General features: G+C 44.2%; 1 protein-coding gene across 4 annotated transcripts in view; it reads left to right on the forward strand.

Annotated features, from left to right (window-relative positions):
- The window catches only part of MYOM1 (myomesin 1), a 326,724-nt gene that overhangs the window by 57,527 nt on the left and 252,710 nt on the right, over positions 1 to 16,487 (forward strand). For all 4 annotated transcript variants that reach the window (XM_029591071.1, XM_029591066.1, XM_029591067.1 and 1 more), the window contains 2 exons: positions 10,193 to 10,330; positions 11,124 to 11,334. In XM_029591071.1, the coding sequence (XP_029446931.1) occupies positions 10,193 to 10,330; positions 11,124 to 11,334 (349 nt within the window). The remainder of the gene's footprint in view (positions 1 to 10,192; positions 10,331 to 11,123; positions 11,335 to 16,487) is intronic.

Consider the following 16,487-nt stretch of genomic DNA (forward strand, 5'->3'; position numbering starts at 1 on the left):
GGATACTTCGTGGTAAAATTCGGTTTTTCTCGTTAAGTTTTTTTGAAAAACGAAACGAGGAAAACCGAAACCGGGCCAAAAAATGAAGCGGGAAACAAAGCTAAAAAAAAAACCCACCCCAAGCATTTAAATTCATTTCCGTACATTACAGACAAACTCCCCCCCATCTCGATCCCTCCCCAAGACTTACCAACATCCCTGGTGGTCCAGCGGGGTCCCGGGTGCCATTTGTTCCTCCGTGCACATGTGCGCCATTGTCAGCCTTGCTCAAAATGGTGCCGAACAGCCTCTGAACTACTATGTCACAGGGGCTACCGGCGCCATTGGTCAGCCCCTGTCACATGGTAGGAGAACCGACCAATGGCGCCGGTAGCCCCTGTGACATAGTAGTTCAGAGGCTGTTCAGCACCATTTTGAGCAAGGCTGACAATGGCGCACATGTGCACGGAGGAACAAATGGCACCCTGGACCCCGATGGACCACCAGGGATGTTGGTAAGTCTTGGGGAGGGATCGGGATGGGGGGGGTGGTTGTATGTTTGGGGTGGTTTGGGGTGGTTAATGTTTGGGGTGGTTTGGGGTGGTTTTTAAATTGAAAAAAAAAATTTGCCTCTCTCCCCATGCAAACCCGAAAAACGGATTTTCCTCGAAGTTCAGTGAAAATCCTTTTCGGGTTTCGGGGCCCCCAAACCATGATGAACTAGGCAATTTCATTGTAATTGCCTAGTTCGTGATAAACGATTGCACATCTCTAGTTAGAACAGACAAATCTCCGTGAGTGATACACAGTAGCAAAAACAGGTGGTGATGTACAGTAACAGAATCTTACCATTAAGTCTTGCTCTAACCTTTTGATCTCTCACTCTGTCCCACCCGATGCAGCCAATGCGAAACACAGCCCGTGTCGGGGGACCTGCAGTGTTTCTACTACATTTTGCTTAAATGCTTTATAATACAAGATATGTTTGCCTGATTAGAATGTCAATTGAATAAAATCACCACTCTTTATTAAGGCATTTGCACCTGTGTATCGAACACACCCTTGCTTTACTGGATTCTTCCTCTGGTGTGTTTTTGATCTCCACTTGTTTTTGTGGTGAAAAAGCTACAGGGTGGCCCATGGAAAAGTAGCTTGCCTGCGTGGCACTGGTATTGGAGGCGGGCTACTTTTCCATGGGCCACTCTGTATAATAAAAATTAGGTTTACTGGGAATAATTAAATGGTCTCCTCTTCATGGCAAATACAAATAGTTTGCCTTACAATGCTGCCACATATAATCTGACACACAAGAAAGTTTCTGCTTGAAACAGAATCAGCTTATTGACACTTGTTAACCTTCCTGTTTAGCAAGCCACCAGATCTATATTTTAAAATTTAATAATCGTGGCCATGGAATGCTGTCAGATTACCACACGCCGAAGAAAAAGTTTTTGCGCTCTAATAACATCCAAATCCACATGTATTCAGAATACAAAACCTTAAACTTTTAAAAATTATTTTGTAAACTAATACCATTTTAAGAGTTGTGTATGAATTAATGTATCACCTTATTGCCTAGTATTTTTTCTCCTGCTGGAACTTTCAGCCCAATAAGAATCTCTTTCAATCCAACTTTACCACTGTTCATATTGGTGTTTAAAATATATACTGAAGTACTTTTAACCAACTGCAGACAGAGCAAGCAACAACATGATAAGCCATAGTCTAAATATTTTCAGCAAGAGAATAGGAGGCTGATATACTTAAGTGCTTTAAGATGCAGTAAATGGCATTCTCACAGGACAAGCAGGATGGTAGTCCTCACATATGGGTGACATCATCAGGATGGACCCCAATCACGGAAAACTTCTGTCAAAGTTTCCACAACTTTGACTGGCCCCTACTGGGCATGCCCAGCATGGCACTAACCCTGCAGTCAGCAGGGGTCCCCCTTCAGTCTTATTTGAAAGCTACAGGCAGTGCCGAAAAATAAAAATAAAACGTTATGAACCCAACACCGCAGGGCGGCGGGCAGGTTTCCTGAGGACTAACATCCTGCTGTCTGTGAGAACACCTGTTACAGATAAGCAACATTTGCTTTCTCACAGGACAAGCAGGATGGTAGTCCTCATATATGGGTGAGTACCGAGCTGAGGATGTCCGAACCTGCACCAAATGTACCCAAAGGCATGCAACAGGCACAACAACTGGGGTGGAATTTGGGAGAGGGCACCCTGAACCCCACCAGGCAGGTGGAAGGGTGTAGGTACGTCACGTTGTAAATAAGTTGCGAAGGACAGACTGGCTGAAGATGGAATCCTGTCTTTCGGCTTTGTCCAAGCAATAGTGGGCTGCAAAGGTGTGGCGAGAACTCCAGGTGGCAGCCCTGCAAATGTCAGGAAGCGGCACCGATTGTAGGTGTGTTACTGAAGTCGCCATGGCCCTCACAGAGTGTGCTTTAACATGGTCTTGAAATGGAATGCCCGCTTGCTGATAGCAAAAGGATATGCAATGGGGATATCATCTCAAGAACAAAACCCAACATCACTTTAAGGAAGGCAATATAAATATTTAGGCATTCACTATAGGATCAGTTCACCAGAAAGCAGCAAGAGGTGAACAACTATTCACGCATGCTGGCAAATAAAAAGGTTTGCTAGTCAAAGCCGGAATCAGAGCTGCATGCATGGCCAAATAACTGAAGATAGTGCCAAGGGAGTGTTTAAGGAACTATTTTAGAACTGTCTTGCTCCGAGTCACAGAATGGATTAGCCGCTTCTTTTCCCTGTTCAGACATACAATATAAAGTTGCTTCAGCATCCACTTAAGTGGGAGGTGCACGACTAGAAAACATAAAACAGAAGTAAAAACCAACAGAAAATTTAGCACAGAACCCGACTATGCCATACAACTAGAATACCTCCTGCTTCATAGGAAACCCCTGTTGCGCCGGAGGAAGACCCTTGGGCCGATGTGGGGTTGACGCTACCCGTAGGATGGACCCTACGAGTCTCCACTGTTGGCAGGCAGAGAGGGCTGACGGACGGAGGCTGGCTGGTGCTTCACCAATACCAGCCCTAGTTTCCCGCGGGTTGAGCCTCTGGGTGCCCCGGGCCGGCTGGACTTAGGTGGCCTCCGTCAGTGGTCGTCGATGGGTGGATCGAGGTCAGCCCAGAGATAGCAACTGGTGTAGGCATCAGTCTATACTGGATGAGGCAGAGTCCCGGAGACCCGGGCGCCAATAGGAACACAGTCTGACAGAGGGCGCCCGAGCAAAAGCAGGCCGAAGCTTGAATGAACCACATCCAGGACAAAGACTGAAGAGGCGTCTTTAAGCAAGCTGGGTTCTGGGCTGGCAGCAGTCTGGAAGAAGTGGCAAGCAAGGCTGAGGTCTAGACGAGGAGATTGTCAAAGGATGGTCAGACGAAGCAGAAGTCCGAGGTGATGTTTTGCAAACGTGCCTCGGTATATAAAAAACCCTTAAATAAAATAAATAAATAAATAAAATAAATAAGTCTAGGGCTGGAGAGAAGCAATGGCATGGTCAGGCAATGCAGAGGTCCGGGGCTGGAGAGAGGCAACGGAGTAGTCAGGCGATGCAGAGGTCTGGGGCTGGATAGAGGCAATGGAGTAGTCAAGCGATGCAGAGGTCCGAGGCTGGAAAGAGGCAACGGAGTAGTCAGGCAATGCAGAGGTCTGGGGCTGGATAGAGGCAATGGAGTAGTCAAGCGATGCAGAGGTCCGAGGCTGGAAAGAGGCAACGGAGTAGTCAGGCAATGCAGAGTCAAACCAGGTTAGCAATCCGAAGGAGTAATGAAGGAACAGGAACACCGGAACAAGGAAACAGGAACGAAGGTAATAAGTAATCAACTAGTGAGGAGACCTGTTGCAAAGGCAATTTGAGAGAGCGGAGCCTGGCCATATATACCGGAGCTTAGCCAAAGTCATCATCCGGGGTCGCAGCCAGGTTCTCGCCGCGGGCCCTATTAAAGGATCAGCTGTGCACGAGTGCGGCATTGGTCAGGATGGCTTCTCTCCGCGGGACATGCAGAGAGGCCCGACACGGAGCATCAGGAACTGTAGCAGAGCCGGAGGACCCAGGGGCGGGCTGAGGACGGAGCCGGCGGCCCACAGCCGCCAGAGACGAGGGACCAGGTGCTGGATCACTTTGAAAGAGGTGAGGGGGGCCAAGCCGCGGGTCTGCCACGGCGGGCGCACGTAACAGTACTCCCCCCCCCCCCCTCTACACCCTTCCCCCCCTTGAAGGTCTGGGTTTGCCCGGATGGGCACAATGAAACTGAAGGAGGAGTTTCTTATCCAGGATGTTTCAGGCTGGCTCCCACAAAATTTCTTCAGGGCCGTAACCCTCCCAAGAAAGGAGGTATTACCACCGGCGGCCCCTACGGCGGACATCAAGGACTTAGTGGACCTTGAAAGTGGTGTCGGTCTCCGCGACCAGCAGAGGAGGTGCAGGAGCCTTTCGTGAAGGCCAGGATAGTACCACCGGTTTTAGGAGTGATACGTGAATCGTATTGTGGATTCCCAATGTAGGCGGTCCGGTCCGACATGACAAATGATTGGAAAAGGTTCAATATACCTTGGTGCAAACCTCTGAGAAGGTATCTTGAGTCGAATATAACGGGTCCAGAGGATAGGGACAGAGGTGTCACTATCAAACTCGAATGAGAGCTGGCAGCAATGGAAAGGTATAGCAAGTTTTCGTAGAACTCTGGACAGAAAGAGTCTAAAACGTAGTCATTCGTAGCAGTGGTCAGGGCACGGAGAAGGCAAGCGTGGTCGGTCGTAGCAGAGGTCAGGCTAGGAGAAGGCAGGCAAGGTCAGACGTAGCAGAAGTCAGGCTTGGAGAAGGCAGGCAAGGTCGGACGTAGCAAATGTTGGCACAAGGAGATCAGTCGAAACACAGATGAGACGAACGAAGACACAGGAACTGGAAGACACTCGGGAACACGGAACGAGGAAGCACGGAGGCAACGAGTACTCAGAACCAAACAGGGAACCAAGGAGACCTGTTGCAAAGGCAAAGTTTCAGTGCTTGGCTTGAGCTTAAATATACTGAGGAATCTGACGTCAGCATCCGGGTCTGCTGCCAGGTTCCCACCGCGGGCCCTTTAAAAGTTTTACTGATGTGCGCGCCTAGGGAGGGGCGCAGCGCTGCTGGCGGCATCTCTCCACGAACCCCGCGGAGAGGCCTGATGGATGGAGGAATCCTGGCTGGAAGTCCCAGGAAGTGGAACAGGGCCGAAGGTGCTGGCAGGAGCCCGAGATCAGAGCCGGAGGCCCACTGCCGCAAGAGACGAGGAGATGGAGCTTGGAGGTTGCTTGGAAAAATGATGGCCGCACCGCGGGGCTGCCGCAGGTGGCGAGCATAACAACACCGGAACAAGGAAACAGGAACAAAGGCAATCAGGATTGGGAACCAGGAACTGGAGAAGCAATGAGTACTAGACTAGCGAGGGACCTGTTGCAAAGGCAATCTGAGAGACTGCACCCGGCCTTATATACCAGAGCTTAGCCGACGTCATCATCCAGGGCCGCGACCAGATTCCCGCTATGGGCCCTATTAAAGGATCAGCTGTGAGCGCGCGCTTAGGGAGGGGTGTGGCATTGGTCAGGACGGCGTCTCTCTGCGGGACACGCAGAATGGCCTGACGCAGAGCATCAGGAACTGTAGCAGAGCCAGAGGTCCCCAGGGGCAGCCTGAGGACAGAGCCAGCGGCTCACAGCCACCAGAGATGAGGGACCAGTTGCTGGATCACTTTGAAAGAGATGAGGGGGCTGAGCCGCGGGTCTGCCACGGCCGGCGCTTGTAACAACCCCTCCTCTTAGGTGATATAATCCAATTGCAGGGGGCAACCACAATGCCCCTGTAATCTACCTAGCATGGGTACCCAATATAGGCGAAATAAAAATTGTTGGAAATAAATAAATTGTGCTGAGGTCTTTGCAGGCAAACGAGCTCAGCTGTTGACATTGGTCCATAAAGCTCTGAATAGTGAGGCACCCCCATCAGTTCTATCCTTAAAATCTAAAGGCCCGAGAGAAATGTAAGATAATAGGCAGATATTTACTACATGTTCCATTGATGTGTGTGATAAGGCTAATGCAATCATATGACAGATTATTTGCAGTAGCTGGCCCGTTACTTTGGAACCAGTTGCCATACATGCTTCACAAAGAGCCTTGTTTGAAGAAATTCAAAACGGCCCTGATGACTCATTTCTTTGAAGAGGCGTTTAAAGGAATGTCATAACATATGCTTTTAGGCAATTGAGGCATGAGTTTATGAAATTAAATTATGTCTATGTTTGATGTGATGTATGCATTGTGTAAACCGCTTAGAAAGGATAATGCAGTATAGAAATTATTTAAATAAATAAACTTGTGATTCTGAAGGCTGTACATCAGTCTCAGTCTTTGATGAGCCTAAAAGATCCTCCTCACATGGTGGTGGCTCTGGCAGGGTAAATATGACCAGAATTAAAGGAAAAATCAGTGCCTCTGGGACAACAGTGTGCTCAGCATTAGGAACTTCTATACTCTCTTGCGGCACCTCAGTGTTTGAGGCCTCTCACTTGATCATTGTGGCGATGCCAAACATGTCCATCAGTAATCTGGACCTTGTATGATAGAGATCCAGTGCTTTCTGTGGTAGAAGCAGGGACCCACTCTTCAATGCATATTTTATTCAATGCACTATTTGCCAAGCCATTTGTCTGCTGTCAGCAAGGTGCAATGGTTATAGCTCTAATGAAGTTTCTTTGCACAAAGTCCATGAAGTCATCAGATGATCGTGTCCAGTAGCCCATGAGTTGCAAACAGTTGTTAAAGCACTGTAATTGTTGCAGCAAAGGTTTATTTGTTTATTATTTATTCAAAGTTTTTTTTATACCGGTATTCGTCGAAACATCATATCTGTTTACATGTAACGTGTGACAGAAGGGAAATACATTAAACAGGGTGAATGCTGAACTTGGATGGGTATATAGATGATAGTTAACAAACTTTGTTAGAGTCAAACGTTGCATATCATAAATAAGGAAAAAGCCGTAACATTGCAGTTAGTATTTACAATTAGATTGGGCAGATAAGATTGATGGGCAGGGAGGGAGGGGTTGAAAATAGGGGTTAATCTAGGGAGATGACATTGTGGCCAGTCTCTCTCTCTCCTGTTTTCCAAATTTGCATCGCACCATACAATATGGTGCTTTCGCATGCGATAAGCCCTTAACGCATGCAAAAATGCCTTAGCGCATTTTGATAAATGACCCCCCCTTAGAGAATTAATCATTATGTAAAGCACTTATGGTATACCTCTGTGGGGTGATTCATTTTCATATTCATGTTCATATTACACCCTATGTGTTGACATGTGCTTGTCATAATAATAACAAAATTATTTCTCAATGCCTTCAGTATCAAAAAGGTGATGGTATATTAGAAAATATTTGAGACTGTAATCATTCAAAATAGTACATGTATGTTCATTTTCTAACTCAAACCTTTTTGTTTATAAAATACTATGTATTCTATGCTACATTATGCATAAATTATGGAAAGTATAAAAAATATAATACAATGAGAGGGATATTCCTGTACTAAACCGCAGAAGCCTGCCCAAAGCCCAGACCAAGCTTAATTATAAGGAGAGATCCAGCACTCCAAGAATATCAATAGAAGTCATTTAATTCATACTGTGCCTGAAAATTTTGTTCTAAAATGGAACCTTCCTCAAATATACAAACATAAACTATTAAACATCTGTAAATACTTTCTGTTTGTCTATTTAGCCATGAGGAAAGTTCCAGTTTGGTACTGAGACATCAGATATAAGACTGGGATTTCCAAAACTGTCTTGGTGACCTCAAAGCCAGCTGGGCTTTCAGAATATCTTCAATGAATATACATGAGAGAAAATTGCAATTACTGGATATCTAAGGTAAACAAAACTATCTCATGCATATTCATTATGGATATCCTGAAAACCTGACTGACTGTGGGTGTCACTAAAACAGATTTGGGAAGCTCTGTAATAGGGATTCAGGTAATTAATTGGATATTCTTGAAGTGCTTATTCTTTCTTTTTTTTTTTAATTGGGTTTTATAAATATATTGAATAACATACTTATTTTCTGCAGTCAGAGCTCCAATTAACCTTTCTTTGAAAGAATGTTTAGAAATCAGAGGTTGAAAGTATTTAACCTCCAAGCACTGCGAGGTTCGTATTCAGCCACTGGTCAGCTAGGAAAGTTGGCTGAATACATTTAAGAACATAAGAAGTTGCCATACTGGATCAGACCAAGGATCCATCAAGCCCAGCATCCTGTTTCCAACAGTGGCCCATCCAGGCTATAAATACCTGGCAAGTACCCAAACATTAAGTAGAGCCCATGCTAGTAACAGCAGTGGCTATTTCCTAAGTCAACTTGATTAATAACAGTTAATGGCCCTTATCGAAACCTTTTTTAAACCCAACCACACTAGCTGCACTAACCACATCCTCTGGCAATGAATTTCAGAGTTTAATTGTGCCAAGATATTCAGTTGCGTGCACACAGTTCCTAATATATTGGAATTGTCCATCTGTCCACTATTTTAATTAGTTTTATTTAGTTAAATTTTTTGTAACCAATTTTATGAATATACCAGTGGAAACATTCTGATTGGTAGTATATAAAGTAAATATTGAAATAGATAAATAAATAAACCTGGCTTTCTTAAAATTAACAAGATAAGTTTATCTGGTTAACTTTCCAACTACTCTTTGACTTTCCTAAAGTTATCTGGCTACATTGGCCAGATAATGCTGAAAATCGGCATTATCTAGCTATGTTTTATAGTTGGATTTACTAAGGTTATATCACAAGGTAAACAGCATGTAATCCACATTAAATGCTTTTTAACATGCAAGAGTACATGAAATCTTCTTCTCATATGGAAATAAGCTGCTTTGCATGCATTTGCATGCATAAAGTTACCTAATGCATGCAAAGCAGCTTATGCATGGGCAAACCTGTGTAAATAAAATAATTTGGCTTGAAAAAAGTCAGCCCTGTTATTTTAGCTGTTTTCCAGGGATCTGTAGCTATTTTCCTGCAGGAGCATCAGGACTCTAACCTGAATCCTGAATGGTCCAGTGGGAAAATTAAAGGTGCCAAGGGCCATAAAGTCCTGTCCACCACTCCTTTGAAAGGACACAAATAACCTCCGGACCATGTGGCCTTGGTCCTATCGCCAGACCTTGCCATGTTGCCTTGGTCCACAGTCAACGCCGCTTTGAAAAACGGTGTTGATGGGCCTAGAGCTAAGGGGCACTGCAGGCCCCCACTGGCTATCAAAGATCCATTTTAGAGATATGGGGATGGGGGTTAAGGGAATGAGGGTAGGTGTCTGCTTGTCCTCCCAGACCACCAGGGTCTTTTATTTTGGCGGTGGGGATGGGTAACCTAGACACCAGGGATTTTATTTTATTTGGATGGGGAAGGGATGGCCTGGGGGCAAGATCTTGACAGTAAGAGGGTTTTTCTCACTGTTAAGGTGGGGGGGGGGGGGGGGGTCGGGAAGGGAGGGAACCATCGCCGTCCAGTTGGACATATTCTATTTTTTTTTAGGGGGGCCACTGCCACCTCATAAGGTGTCTGGGGGGTACAGGGGGGTCTCCAAAAACCCCTGGGTGGATTTTATTTGCAGCTTTAGGGGGACACACTTTTTTGAGTCTCTGGCCCTTTAAGCGATGGCAGCCCAGGCCAAGATGGGCCACCATCGTGCTGGAAGGCCCTTTACCCTGGCATAATTATTTGTGCCGTGATAAAAAAAATCGTTTCATGGCAATGCTGCAATAGTTTATCGGGGAGGGGCCCATTATCATGGGGATTCCCTTCCTGCGATAAACTATGGTGGCTTAGTAAATAATATCCCTCTTAGCTGCAAAATGTTGCTCTGCCCTGGAACGCTCCAGGACTGCCCTGACCTATTTGGCTAAAAACGTATCTGGCTATGTCAGGATTTTCAAATCCCGGCATTTGCCCAGCTAAGTGCACTGGATATGGACCTCTACAATTTTTCTTTAAACTGAATGGGCTTGTTATTGCTTTGACTTCCAAAAGTGTGAGCCTGCTTTCAATTTTGAATAAAAAGTTTTTTTGTCTTCCTGAGCTTACAATTCAACTGCCCACTTTTGTGTGTTTCATTGCAGACGTGCGACTTCCCATAAAGAAGTAGAAGAAATATCTTCTAAGCTGAGTCCCAAAGCAAAGAGAGCAAAACAGATCTATTTGTCTGAGGAGAAGGAAAATGAAAATCTTGATTATGTGGTTCCTGTTTTCAGAGGACGGTATGTACGGGCTTTTGTTTAGCAGTTCCCAAATTATCCTCAAGATCCTGTAGTCTTCAAAATTCACCAGATGTGTATACTGCCCAAATATCTGGAAATATTCAACCCACAGCATTTTTTTTCTCATTACTGCAGATCCGATCTGGCTTGAGTGGCTATTTAATTCTGTCTCTGTATTAGGTTGAGGACTTCCCTACAGAATTTAAGTAGGAGTTTATTCAAAAGGCCTTTAAGCAGAATCAAGAAAACAGCAATCTGACTTACTTTTCTGCAGGGTAAGACTGTATAGCATAGGGGGATAATACATATACAGCCCAAGATTTAGTCTGGGCCAGTTATACCAGTCTCCTACATACTTGACACAGGCAAACTTCTCAGTACTTTAAACAAGATATCCCCAATACTCTTGTACATACAGAAGCAGGTACACAGATACCTGGGTATGAGCACTCACAGCCCTCTTCGGATCTCATGTCTCAACTCAACTCAGCTCTCAAGCTGCAAGAACACTTTGGGATTCCCAGCAATCCCTTGTGAACCCCCTGAGGACCAAACCAGATCCTCAGAGGTGGGGGTCATGTACCAGGCCACCATTAATTTTTTCACTGTAGAATTTTTGGAATTTTTTTTATAACAAAGACAAAAACAGCAATATTCTCTGAAGGCAAGCAGGTTATGAAGTCCACAAAATGTGGGTGACATCATCAGTGGAGCCCTGGCACTGATACTTCATAGAAAGCTTTCCAGAGCTTTCTATATGCAATGTTTGACAATGCCTTTCTGTTTCTTCCAGTCTTCAGTATATCTCTGGAATTACTGATACGGAAGATGAAAGAATTAAGGAAGCTGCAGGTTATATTGCTAGAAGGAATCTTTTTGCCACTGGTGAAGGAATTCATTTCAATAAAGTGGCCTCTTCATCTTCTGAGTATGAAGAGATTCAGACAAAGACAAGAAAGGCTGCCGTTCGAGAAAAAGCAGAATACCTGGCACTGAAGAGGACGGTAGGTAAACCACTACGAAATCCATCTAAAAGTCTCCTTCATGTTTATTTTTACATTCCTTTATTTACTTTATTTCATACTTTTCATTTATTTTTTATGGTCATATAAGATGCCAGATTGCCATCACTTGAAGCTAAGTTCTTGAATTATTTACAGCGGTGTTAGAGACAATAGCATAGTAGTTTATTTTTATTTATTAAAAATATTTCTATTCCTCCTATAATGACCAAGTTAGGCTAGGCGGTTTACAAAGTTGGTGGCAGGTAGTGACATATTGTCAAGTACTGTCTGTTCTTGAGTAGAATACAACATACAAGGAAATGATAATGGCAGCTAAAAAAGTTTTTTCATTGGTAAAACTATTCAGGAACCTGGAAATAGCTCTCATGAGCTATTTAAAGTGGTCTGTAGGCTAACCAATTATTCCAATAACATCTTGGGGAAATCAAGATACTTTATCAAACCAGTTACATCTAGAAGCATTTGCAATCTTGTTTTCAAAACAAGATCACCGATTTGAGTGCTAATTTTGCATCTGTCCCTTCCAAGCCATCTATTCAGAATGAGATACCAGAATGAAAATGGGAGCAGTTTGATTTTGTTTCGTATGAAGAAACGAGGAAATTAAAAAATTATATTGTACTTCTTTGTACAACCTTGCTTATAGAGATTCTTTAAAGTTATACTCAGACTAGTTTGCAGAAACTATAGTGCCAAAGTCAAAGTTCCCTAATTAGACCCTAACCATTCTTAGATTATGATAAAAATAAAGATATGTAATAGTTGTTTCAAACTTGCTCCAGGCTGTACTGTTAGACTTTTTGGCCCCATGGATGAGATAAAATATGAGGAAGGATGCTAAAGTTAAAGTTGAAGAATTAATTATATTTGGTAGAAAATCGATATAATGATGTATGATGATTTCTTATCAGTAACAAAATGTGTTGTACAATTAGATGATTATAATTAGAACTTAGACCATGCTGGCCTGTTGACTGATCAAGATCTAAGACGTGTTGCTGAAATAAGATGCAGAAATGAGACTCTGATCAGTCAAATTGAGATAAAATGCTAGAGTAAGATATGTTTTGCTGAATCATGCTAACTCACAAGAACATAAGGAATTGCCATGCTGGGTCAGACCAAGGGTCCATCAAGCCCAGCATCCTGTTTCCAACAGAGGCCAAACCAGGCCACAAGAACCTGGCAATTACCCAAACACTAAGAAGATCCCCCAAGCTACTGATGCAATTAATAGCAGTGGCTATTCCCTAAGTAAACTTGATTAATAGCCGTTAATGGACTTCTCCTCCAAGAACTTATCCAAACCTGTTTTGAACCCAGCTACACTAACTGCACTAACCACATCCTCTGGCAACAAATTCCAGAACTTTATTGTGCATTGAGTGAAAAAGAATTTTCTCCAATTAATCTTAAATGTGCTACTTGCTAACTTCATGGAATGCCCCCTAGTCCTTCTATTATTCGAAAGTATAAATAACTGATTCACATCTACTCGTTCTTATGATCGTAAAGGCCTCTATCATATCCCCTTCAACCGTCTCTTCTCCAAGCTGAACAGCCATAACCTCTTTAGTCTTTCCTCATAGGGGATCTGTTCCATCCCCTTTATCATTTTGGTTGCCTTTCTCTGTACCTTCTCCATCACAACTATATCTTTTTTGAGATGGGGTGACCAGAATTGTACACAGAATTCAAGGTGCGGTCTCACCATGGAGTGATATAGAGGCATTATGACATTTTCCGTTCTATTAACCATTCCCTTCCTAATAATTCCTAACATTCTGTTTGCTTTTTTGACTGCTGCAGCACACTGAGCCAACGATTTTAAAGTATTATCCACTGTGATGCCTAGATCTTTTTCCTGGGTGGTAGCACCTAATATGGAACCTAACATCGTGTAAATACAGCAAGGGTTATTTTTCCCTATAGTGGACAAGTGCAACACCTTGCACTTGTCCACATTAAATTTCATCTGCCATTTGGATGCCCAATCTTCCAGTCTTGCAAGGTCCTCCTGTAATGTATCATAGTCTGCTTGTGATTTAACTACTCTGAATAATTTTGTAGCATCCGCAAATTTGATAACCTCACTTGTCGTATTCCTTTCCAGATCATTTATATATATATTGAAAAGCACCGGTACAAGTACAGATCCCTGAGGCACTCCACTATTTACCCTTTTCCACTGAGAAAATTGACCATTTAATCCTACTGTCTGCTTCCTGTCTTTTAACCAGTTTGTAATCCACGAAAGGACATCGCCTCCTATCTGTTGTGGTTTTGAGGTGTTTGGTGGATTCTTAGGTGCTGCAGTGATGGCCACTCCCATGGGGAGGAGCCCCTTGGGGAACTGTAGTACCGGGCTAGACTCAGATGCACAAACCCAGTCTTTATTGTACAGCTTGTAGAGTTCGTCAGAGGTGGCAGTAGTGAGTAGATTCCTGCAGCAAAAGTCATGGGTCCTTGGCTGAGGAGACCCATCCCACGATGTTGGTATAGGGAGCTCTGATGCAGATCTTCAATGGGGAGCTGTTGGTGAGACAGACTGGTACTCTTGTAGCTGTAATGCTGGAGTTCCCAGCAGGTAGAAGTAATGGTAGCAGGCACCAAGGTAGACAACTCAGGAATGAGTACCTGGATACTGGATAGGCACGTGGAAAGAAGCATAGGGCCCCCAAGGAGCGGGTACCCAAGTTAGTAAAACCCCGGAGGGTGGAGAGAGCTTCCAGCAGCAGCAAGAAGCGGCAGAGCAGCTTAGACCGGACGAATCCAATCCTTGCTAATTCAAAGTCAGTCAGCAAATGGGCAACGTAAATACCCAGATGTTGTGATGTCACTCGAGGGGGACGCCCCCGAGGTTCGCACCAACGTTGGAATATAGATGTGGGTAGCGTGCGCGTGCACCCTAGGAGGCCCTCATGTGAATCATAGCAGAATGCCTTGCCATAGCCATTCCGGGGACGCCGGGGAATGCAGCAAGCACACGTGGCGGTCACCATTTTCCTGAGGCTGGTGGAGAAAGCAAATATTGAGGTGAGGCATGTGGGACAAAGCCGTCTGAGTCCGACAGACGCAACACTATCCCATGACTTTTTAGTTTTCTCATGAGGGACTTTGTCAAATGCCTTCTGAAAATTCAAATATACTACATCTACGGGTTCATCTTTATCCATAGAAACATAGAAATGACTGCAGAAGAAGACCAAATGGCCCATCCAGTCTGCCCAGCAAGCTTCACACACTTTTTTCTCTCATACTTATCTGTTTCTCTTAGCTCTTGGTTCTATTTCCTTTCCACCCCCACCATTAATGTAGAAAGCAGTGATGGAGCTGCATCCAAGTGAATATCTAGCTGATAAGTTAGGGGTAGTAGGGGTAGTAACCGCCGCAATAAGCAAGCTACACCCATGCTTATTTGTTTTACTCAGACTATGTTATACAGCCCTTATTGGTTGTTTATCTTCTCCCCTGCCGTTGAAGCAGGGAGCTATGCTGGATATGCTTGAGGTATCAGTTTATTCTTCTCCCATGCTGTTGAAGCAGAGAGCCATGCTGGATATGCATCGAAAGTGAAGTATCAGGCACATTTGGTTTGGGGTAGTAACCGCCGTAACAAGCCAGCTACTCCCCGCTTTGTGAGTGTGAACCCTTTTTTCTTCTCCCCTGCCGTTGAAGCAGGGAGCTATGCTGGATATGCGTGAAGTATCAGTTTTTTCTTCTCCCCTGCCGTTGAAGCAGAGAACTATGCTGTATATGCATAGAAATAGAAGTAACAGGCTTATTTGGTTTGGGGTAGTAACCGCCGTAACAAGCCAGCTACTCCCCCCTTTGTGAGTGCAGATCCTTTATTCCACATTTCCTCTTGCTGTTGAAGCTAGAACGATGGTTGGAGTCACAGTAAGCATGTGTACGTTTATTGAATAAGGGTATTGTCTCCAGGCAGTAGCCATCATTCTGGCGAGTCACCCACTCTTCATTGGCGGCCTCTTGACTTTATGGATCCACAGTGTTTATCCCCCGCCCCTTTGAAGTCCTTCACAGTTCTGGTCTTCACCACATCCTCCGGAAGGGCATTCCAGGCATCCACCACCCTCTCCGTGAAGAAATACTTCCTAACATTGGTTCTGAATCTTCCTCCCTGGAGCTTCAAATCGTGACCCCTGGTTCTGCTGATTTTTTTCCTACGGAAAAGGTTTGTCGTTGTCTTTGGATCATTAAAACCTTTCAAGTATCTGAAAGTCTGTATCATATCGCCTCTGCTCCTCCTTTCCTCCAGGGTGTACATATTTAGATTCTTCAATCTCTCCTCGTACGTCATCCGATGAAGATCCTCCACCTTCCTGGTCGCCCTTCTCTGTACCGCTTCCATCTTGTCTTTGTCTTTTTGTAGATACGGTCTCCAGAACTGAACACAGTACTCCAGGTGAGGCCTCACCAAGGACCTGTACAAGGGAATAATCACTTCCCTTTTCTTACTCGATATTCCTCTCTCTATGCAGCCCACATGTTTATTAACCCCTTCAAAAAAATGAAGCAGATTTGTTAGGCAAGACTTCCCTTGGGTAAATCCCTGTTGACTGTGTTCCATTAAACCATGTCTTTCTATATGTTCTACGATTTTGATCTTGAGAATAGTTTCCACTATTTTTCCCAGCACTGAAGTCAGGCTCACTGGTCTATAGTTACCCAGATCGCCCCTGGAGCCTTTTTAAAATATTGGGATTACATTGGCCACCCTCCAGTCTTCAGGTACAATGGATGATTTTAATGATAGGTTACAAATTTTAACTAATAGATCAGAAATTTCATTTTTTAGTTTCTTCAGTACCCTAGGATGCATTCCATCCGGTCCAGGTGATTTGCTACTCTTTAGTTTGTCAATCTGGCCTACTACATCTTCCAGGTTCACAGTGATATCGTTCAGTTCGTCTGACTCATCACCCCTGAAAACCATCTCCGGAACTGATATCTCCCCAACATCCTCATTAGTAAACACGGAAGCAAAGAATTCATTTAGTCTTTCTGCAATGGCCTTATTTTAGAACATATATATATCACTGTATGTAAGGATTTTGGAAATGCCCATGAAGCTTGTTCGAAGTATGGCCTTCTCCATATAAACTGCAGTA

The sequence above is a fragment of the Rhinatrema bivittatum genome, chromosome 2, assembly GCF_901001135.1.
Source record: "Rhinatrema bivittatum chromosome 2, aRhiBiv1.1, whole genome shotgun sequence".
NCBI lineage: Eukaryota > Metazoa > Chordata > Amphibia > Gymnophiona > Rhinatrematidae > Rhinatrema > Rhinatrema bivittatum.